This window comes from Gossypium hirsutum, chromosome A06 (assembly GCF_007990345.1).
Source record: "Gossypium hirsutum isolate 1008001.06 chromosome A06, Gossypium_hirsutum_v2.1, whole genome shotgun sequence".
NCBI lineage: Eukaryota > Viridiplantae > Streptophyta > Magnoliopsida > Malvales > Malvaceae > Gossypium > Gossypium hirsutum.
This window is the reverse complement of record NC_053429.1, coordinates 75947147-75956394: the sequence shown is the minus strand read 5'-3', so window position 1 is coordinate 75956394 and position 9248 is coordinate 75947147. Positions and strand designations below refer to the sequence as shown.

Genomic DNA, 9248 nt, shown 5'->3' with positions numbered 1-9248 from the left:
GTTTGATAAATTAGAGAATTTTAAGGGTATTATAGTAAATGATTTGCTTAAATAAAATTTTAATTGCAATCTTACTTAAATAACAGAATTAGGTCCACTTACATTGGTGTAAAACTAAAGTGGTTTTATATCCATCCATAATTTATTATGTGGTTAATAGTTTAACAATCTAACCATTAAATTTATAAAGGTATTTGTATTTGTCATACTTGTAAAATTTTGAATCAATCTAATATCTTTATCATATTAATCTAAAATATTGTATCTCTCTATATATTTAATGCTTGAAAGTTTTTTATATACAACAAATAGTTAAAAATTTTAATTATGATAAATTTTACATGCATGATCTACATTAATGAAGTATGAAATGTAACGGTTAAATTGTTAAAATATTAATAAATATTATGAAATAGTATAAAATCACTTTAGCTTTAAATTAAAAAAATTCAATTTTATACATAAAACAATAAGTACTAGTGTTAACAAAAAAAAGTATAAATTAATTTGGTATACTTATTAATTTGATATAATTTTTGGAAAAAATTGAAGAGGTCTGATAATTCAAAAAATAGAAAATATTTTCTTTTAATTTAAGCACATGTGGCCTCGTTTGTTTTACGGCCTAAGATTAATTTTGTTTAAGTCAAGATAGTATTTAGGTAAAGTCCTTCCAATAGTGATAATTACAGTATTCAAATTCAATCCAAATATTTAAAAAGAAGTCCACTCCACTTTTTTCAACCATCAGTAAATATAAAATAATTTGATTAGTTTATGAAATTGATACAAGATGGGTTATAATAATCCAAAAAGTAAAATAATAAATTTAAAAAATAATTAGAATCATTTACAACAAACTAAGAAGCTATTAAAAATTGAGTAAAATTCAATAGATTAGTAAGAGAAAATTTAAAATAAAAAAGTAATTAAAATAAACAAAATAATGGCAATAACGTTCGAAAAATATATTATTCTGTCAAAAGTTAGAATATTATTATTTATTTTCCTCTCACTTTCTGGAAATTAAGTATTAAAAGTACGGTGTTTTCAATTTTTTTCATATTTAAAAAATACACTATTCAAATAAGGTAAATTACTTGACTTTTTTTTTTATGTTTCTCAATCGAAACATAGTGTAAAAACAAACATAGAAATAGAAATTACGTAGACTTACGCTTAGTTTTAAATGCTTGTGAAAGGTGCTTTAAGGAAAAAAAAACATTTTTGGAGAGAGCCTAAAATTTTTAAGTTGTGAAAAAGATGTTTTTGAGTCAAATTTTTAATTTGGGAGAAAAAAAATTCTCTGCAAAAATTATTTGATCAAAAATACTTTTATTCCAAAAATACTTTGGCGAAACATTACTAAAATAGGCTTTTAAGTAGAAAGTTATACCCAGTCATGACGTTAGTATTAGCTCACTCACACGTGTTGGTCGATCAAAGAATATCATAGTTCCTCTATAAGAATAGCTTATTACAGCAGAATTAAAGTGTGAGAATGGCATTCTCTAGCACTATGATTCTTCCACTACTTCTAGTCCTGCTTTCAGCTTTCTCGGCAACTTCAAAGTCTGTTCAAGAAAACTTCATGCAATGCCTTGATGCCAATTCTAAGCATCCCATTCCCATCTCTGCTTTTTGCTTCCAAACCAACTCTTCATTTACTTCTGTCCTCAACTCCACTGCACAAAACCTCAGGTACTTGATGCCGTTAGTGCCAAAGCCCGAGTTTATCTTCATACCTGTCTATGAGTCTCATGTCAAATCTGCTGTTATTTGTGCAAAAAAACTTGCAATTCACCTAAGATTCCGCAGCGGAGGACATGACTATGAGGGCCTCTCTTATGCATCTGAAATAGAGACACCTTTCATTTTGTTAGATCTTATCCAGCTTGGGTCCATCAATGTCGATATCGATGACAATAGCGCTTGGGTGCAAGCTGGTGCCACGGTGGGGGAAGTTTATTATAGAATCTCTGAGAAAAGCAAGACTCATGGCTTCCCTGCCGGTCTTTGCTCAAGCCTAGGCATTGGTGGACACATAACAGGAGGTGCATATGGTTCCATGATGAGAAAGTACGGTCTTGGTGCGGACAATGTCCTTGATGCTCGAATTGTTGATGTTAATGGCGAAATCCTCGACAGAGCAGCCATGGGCGAAGATCTGTTTTGGGCAATCAGAGGAGGTGGAGGAGCAAGCTTCGGTGTCATCCTCTCATGGAAAATAAAGCTGGTTGCTGTTCCAGAAACAGTAACTGTTTTCACAGTTCCGAAGACATTGGAACAAGCTGCCACAAAGATCCTATATAGATGGCAGCAGGTTGCAGATAAGCTGGATGATGATCTTTTCATCAGAGTCGTCATTCAAGTTACAAAAACAAGCCAAAAAGGTAAGAGAACAGTGACAACAGCCTACAATGCCCTGTATCTAGGAGATGCTGAGAGGCTCCTTCAAGTAATGGACCAAAGCTTCCCGGAGTTGGGTTTGGCGCGAAAAGACTGTATCGAAACAAGCTGGATAAAATCTGTGCTCTACATAGCTGGATTCCCAAGTGAAACACCTCCAGAAGTACTGCTAGAAGGAAAGTCTTTATTCAAGAATTATTTCAAAGCCAAATCTGATTTTGTGCAACAACCTATCCCTGAAACCGCTCTTGAGAGGCTGTGGGAAATGTTGTTGGAAGAAGAGTCTCCGTTGATGATATGGAACCCTTACGGAGGAATGATGGCAAACATTTCGGATTCTGCAATTCCTTTCCCTCACAGAAGAGGTAACTTATTCAAAATCCAGTACGTGACCTCCTGGTACGAGGGAAGCAAGGGCGCCACCCGAAAGCACATGGATTGGATTAAGGGGCTGTATGATTACATGAGTGCTTATGTTCCAACATCTCCCAGGGCGGCATATGTCAATTACAGAGACCTCGATTTGGGAATGAACCACAAGAACGCTAGCTTCACCGAGGCTAGTGTTTGGGGCGCCATGTATTTCAAGGGCAATTTCCGAAGATTGGTAAAAATAAAAAGCAAAGTTGATCCCGGTAATTTTTTCAGGCATGAGCAGAGCATTCCAGTTGTCCTGGAATAGGAGGAGAACAAGGACCGCGCTTAAATAAAATAGATTATCCTTGTTTAGTGCTTTCTTTGCCCTTTCCAGTAAAGCAAATTAAGATGACTATACAATAAGACATGCATGTTTTTGTTAATTAATTGTTAAAGAGGTAGTACGAATCCTTCCTTTCGTTTTTCTACTAAGTGCTATAAAGTCGTGTGCTCTGGTGTTTCTTATCATATGTTTGATTGTCTCCTCCACTATCTACCCTGGCCCAGCGAGTAAGCGCTATGCTTGTTAATACTGTAATATTTTTCGAATAGTTATTAAATGAAACGGAATTTTTGCCGTGATAGTTGTCAAAAGGATTTGATTTGATTTTTGTTCGGTAAATTCAGGCCTAAAGTCACCTCAACTTCTTTTAAGTAAATTTTTTGATGGATTTATTTTCGTACTTATTTTAGAAGTTAGTCAGCAGTATTTTACCTATCTCTTAATTTGTTTGCCGCTTTGAGATTGAGAGTATACCTACCTAACCTTACGGTGGTGCATTTAATTTCATCCTCAAATCTTCCATCTAAGTAATTAAATTGTTCGGTCAATGTAAATTTAATAACCATAATTTTATTTTATATGCTATTTTAAAAAATATTTCAAGTCTTAAAAATCTAATATAATGTTAAATAAAATAAAAATAATTATAAAATTTCTACATTAAGTTACAAGTAACTTGTTATTTTGGTTATCATTTTTAGTTTTTTTTATACAAATGAATTTCATTATTTTTCTTATTATGGAGCATCAAAGGAGTTTAGAATTTTAAATCATTGAAAATATTAAATTAGCTGGTTTTTTTCATGTTAGTTTTCATATTCTTTTAGAGTTTTTTTGAATTATTAATATTTTAACAATTATTGGATAAAAAAGAATAAATTAATCTTTAACTTTATTAGTATAATTGCACTTATAATACATGAAAGTTTTTAAATTGCTTTAATATCTTTATCACATTGATCCTTAATGATGTATTTGTTAATATATATTTAACAGTTTAATTTGTTTTTACTCAAAACAAATAGTTAGACATTTTTAATTTATTCAAAACTTGACATATTTAATATGAATGAAACATAAAATATGACATTGAAATTATTAAAATATTAATCATACAAAAATTTACGAAAATATATAAAATTATTTATATTTTACATTTACATAAGTGAATCACTCTCCTTTATAAAAACATTAAAATTCTTTCCTGAATTTATTTTAAATTATTAGTTGTTTGATTAAATGTACTATTTTAATTTAAAAAATTAACACAACCAAACCCAACCTATTAAGTCAATTTTTAACTATTTGTATTCTCTAAAAAAGATCATGATGAATTAATATTATTTCTTTTTATTTCTTTTCCCTTTCCAACTTTGCACCTCACGCGCACACAGCTATAAGTGTAAAAATCAAAGTTACTTTAGACTTTTAAATAATAGTGCTATCTTATTTAAATCTAAATTTTATTAACATAATATTTTGTTAATAAAATTAAATTTATAAATATTTAAAAGCAAAGTTCACATAATATAAATTTATTCTAGAATCAACAACATTTAAATACAAAATACTTATTAATTTATATAAATTTAAATTTAATAAGTTTTTTGTCTAACTTCGATTTTCAAATGTTTTAATATAACTTAATAAATTTCAAAATTCCTCAATCAAATATACATATTTAATTTTAAGTGTTTCGTATTGAAAAATAATATTCTCAATTGGCATGACAAGTCATAAATGTTTTTGAGCAACTCCAAGTCCTTTCAAAATTGTTTCCCATTTTTCATAAATTTTCTAACCTGATTTACTTACAGACGTAGATAATACTAAATTATACATACATTGTTACTATTCAATCTTACTTAGTTTTAGGAATAACGTCAGATCCCAAATTTAAACTACTATGATATTCCTTATCATACAAGCATTAAATTCTTACAGTCATTAGACCTTACTAAACATGCATAAGTATTTACAAATTTTAATTTGAGACTATACTACAGACAATAAATTAATCCATGAGGTGTGGCCTCCAGGGGTGTCTCTTTATATCCATGATACAATCACGACACGCTTCGCATAGGACTTAACAATGTTTGGCATGATCCTTCCAAACGATTCTCATGTCTTTCCTAGACGCTACATTCAAGATAAAACACACATAAGTTCATATGAACCTAATGAGAGTCTGTAGTAAAGTGTTTGCAAATGACTAGAAGTGTTGTAACACCCCTAACCTGAATCCGATCGCCGGATTTAGGCTAAAAAGGTATTACCGAGCTAAACATTAAATTTCTTATCCACATTAACTAACATAAACAGAGATCGAGCTGAATACATATTGATCTTTGTGTTATATATATGCCATTTTCATATGGCCAAAATATTTACAATTACAAAACATAGTTATCTTCAGCCTAACTTATACATGCCATATCAGGACCAAAATAAAACTGTACCAAAAAGATCGATAGTAGGATGAATTGCTGACGATCCCCGAGTCAGTGGCCAAAATCAACAATCTATAAAACAGAGAAATAAGGAATAGAGTAAGCTTTCGAGGCTTAGTAAGTTTTAAGCATTTCAAACAATTAAAACTTGTCATTTAAGTCGAACATTAAGTATCACAGAACTCGTATTCTAATTATATATTACTTGGCCGAATATATACAAGTACACTAATTATAAAGCCTATTAGTCGAATATATATATGTATGAATACACAAGAAATTTTCAGCACATATTTAACTATAGTATATGACTCATACAATTACTTTAAGTCACATACTTTCATATAATGACATACATTGACCGAATAGGTCATTCTCTTATTCTTAAATACCGTATTCATCCACACATATATACATATATATATATATCGTTCTTTAATACTAATAATTCACTTTAAAATCATTTCACATATGAGTACATAATACGTACCTTAACATGTTAAATATATAGTACTTACTCGACGGTGGTTTTCCGCAGATATTCAATGTCGTAATCTTACTTAATTTACTGGCATCAAACCTGTCAAGTCTTAGAACTTGAAACAAATTTCTAGCACCAGCTTGTGGGAATTTAAACCCGGTATAATACCAGCTCGTAGCCTGCGGGTCTCTAGCCCGGATAGCATTCTAGCACGAAGCCTGTAGGTCTTTAAGCCCGGATAACATTCCAGCATATAGCCTGCGGGTCTTTAAGCCTAGATACAATTCCTCAAGTATCATGCATATTTAATCATATATTAACACATCTCATTGAACATGTCACATTAGTAGTCATTTGCTACATGCGAATATAAGCTCCATATACATTTCATTAATTAAGCTTAACCCGTATTGACCATTAGACTATAGTTCATATACTTAGATTATTTATCACACAACTTAATTCAAGTAGAATCAAAAGGTCACAATTCATCTAATATACACATATCAAGACATTATAAATTTTTATGCTAAAGGCGACTACTCAAACTTACCTCGGATACCGTCGAACGATTACAACGGCTATTCGATTACTTTCTCTTTTCCCTTATCTGAGTTTGCCCCTTTATGCTCTTGAGCTAATTCAAACAAATTTAGCTTATTAAAATCCCATCATGCTAGATTATGGTCAAATATAACAAGAGATTTACTAGGTCATATAGCTACCTTTAGCTTAAATACGAAATGGTCATACCCATTTTAATCACTTTAAACATTCTAATACAATTTAATTAAACATTTCTCCAAGTATACCTTTATGATCGAATATACATATCAAATAAATAGCTTACTTAATACATAACTCACATAGCCAAAGTACATATAACCCTAATGACCGAATATGTATATCACCAAAATTCCTGTGACTTAACCTTTAACCCCTTTTAGCCGAATATCCATTAAATATCTAGTTCACATACACAAACACAAAATTCATATGGCTTATCATATTTTCATGTATATATCTTAACTATATAGCCGAATATATATATAGTTCATCAAACCGATATTTATTCCTATTCCCTTAACACATATGAATCAATTTGACATGCATTTACCTTTGGCACATTCGGTCATTTAAGCAATAACCTATCTATAATTTAAGCATTTTATACTAAAAATTCTCCCAAGGCCAAATTCATATACATCATTTAATACTCATACAAAGTTTATATTTCAAATAATTTGTGCATACACCATTAACCTACTAATTAACTAAACACTTTAAAAATTTTCTTTAACTAAACATATATTCGGCAATGACCACAACAATTTAATAAATCTTAAAAACAATCTATAACATTTTAAATTCATCTTATCCCCCCCATGACCGAATGTGCATATATATATATAAAAACTCAAATAACAACAAAATTTTCTTTCCAAAATGCATATATATACATACGGCAATTTCAATTCATACCTCTCAAAAATGAATTCAACTTATTCAACCATCATTTAAGATACTTTAACATATAAATAACATCTTCCCAAAAACTTATCAAAATAACACAAATTTAGCAACTTGCCGAATGGATATATGTTCAATGATTCATGAATTTAAACCATGGGTTAACTATACTATGTACTTATCAATTTAATTTCATAATCAATTACAAAAAAAATCACATTACATACCTTTAAATTGAGATAACCATGGCCGAATGCCTTGGCTTCTTCTTCAATATTTTTCTTTCTCAATTTCGACAATGAAGAAAGAAAGATGAACACCCATTATTTTATCATCATTTTCTTATTTTACTAATTATTTTTTTATTTCAAAATAATGCCATTACTTATTATAATACTTAAATAAAACATATATTATCCATCAACCATCATTATGGCAGGCCACTATATTAAAAGTGGTTTATTTGACATCCAAGTCCCCCATGTCAATAGTTCATGCATTATTTGGCACTATAAAATTTACCTATCACATTTTCAAGTCTTATCACATGAGTCCTATCTTATAAATTTCACATACAAATGACAAAATCAAAGCATGAAACTTTCACACATGCATTTACACATATAATAAACATAGAATATAACGGTTAATTATTTTTATGACTCGGTTTTGTGGTCCCGAAACCACTTTCCGTATAGGGTCAAATTAGGGTTGTCACAACTCTCCCCCACATAAAGAATTTTCGTCCTCGAAAATCTTACCAGTGAATAAGTTAGGATATCGATCTTTCATAGAGTCTTCAGGTTCCCATGTAGCTTCTTCAACCCCATGCTTAAGCCACAGTACCTTCACTAATGAGATTTTCTTATTTCGTAGTTCTTTTACTTCACGAGCCAAAATACGAACCGGTTCTTCTTCATAGCTCAAATCAGATTGAATCTTAACTTCAGATGGATTAATTATATGCGATGGATCTGATCTATAACGTCGAAGCATTGAAACATGAAAAACGTTGTGAATCTTTTCAAGCTCAGGGGGTAAAATCAATCTGTATGCGACCGGCCCAACTCGTTCGGATATTTCATATGGCCCGATGAACCTCGGACTCAATTTGCCCTTACAGCCAAATCTGAGCACCTTTTTCCAAGGTGAAACTTTAAGAAACACTTTGTCTCCGATCTGATATTCAATGTCTTTTCGTTTTAAATCCGCATACGACTTCTGACGATCTGAAGCTGCTTTCAGACTTTCACGGATCACTTTTACTTTCTGCTCAGCATCTTTAATCAAATCAACCCCGAAGATTTTACTTTCACTAAGCTCGGTCCAAAACAATGGTGTACGGTATTTACGACCGTACAAAGCCTCGTAAGCTACCATCTTAATGCTTGATTGAAAACTATTGTTGTAAGCGAATTCAATCAAAGGCAAATACCGTTCCTATGAACCACTAAACTCAAGGATGCAACATCTCAACATATCCTCGAGTATCTGAATTATCCGCTTGGATTGACCATCAGTCTGGGGATGAAAAGCGGTGCTAAAATGCAACTTGGTACCCAATGTTTCTTGCAATTTCTTCCAAAATCGCGATGTGAATCTCGGATCTCTATCTGACACAATAGAAATAGGTACCCCGTGTAACCTTACAATCTGAGAAACATACAACTCAGCTAGCTTGTCAAGTGAATAATCCGTACGTACGGGAATAAAATGAGCCGACTTTGTCAATCTA

At 31.2% G+C, this 9248-nt stretch overlaps 1 protein-coding gene across 1 annotated transcript; it reads left to right on the top strand.

Moving 5' to 3' along the window:
* Positions 1-1485: 1485 nt before the first annotated feature.
* Positions 1486-3410, top strand: LOC107894114 (berberine bridge enzyme-like 13). Its single transcript, XM_016819328.2, has one exon. It carries the CDS (start codon positions 1502-1504, stop codon positions 3089-3091), a length of 1590 nt encoding a protein of 529 aa, XP_016674817.2. The 5' UTR covers positions 1486-1501; the 3' UTR covers positions 3092-3410.
* The last annotated feature ends 5838 nt before the right edge of the window (positions 3411-9248 follow it).

Bases quoted from the DNA above. Each gene is read 5' to 3' on its own strand.
- LOC107894114 (XM_016819328.2), top strand. From the start codon at position 1,502: ATGGCATTCTCTAGCACTATGATTCTTCCACTACTTCTAGTCCTGCTT.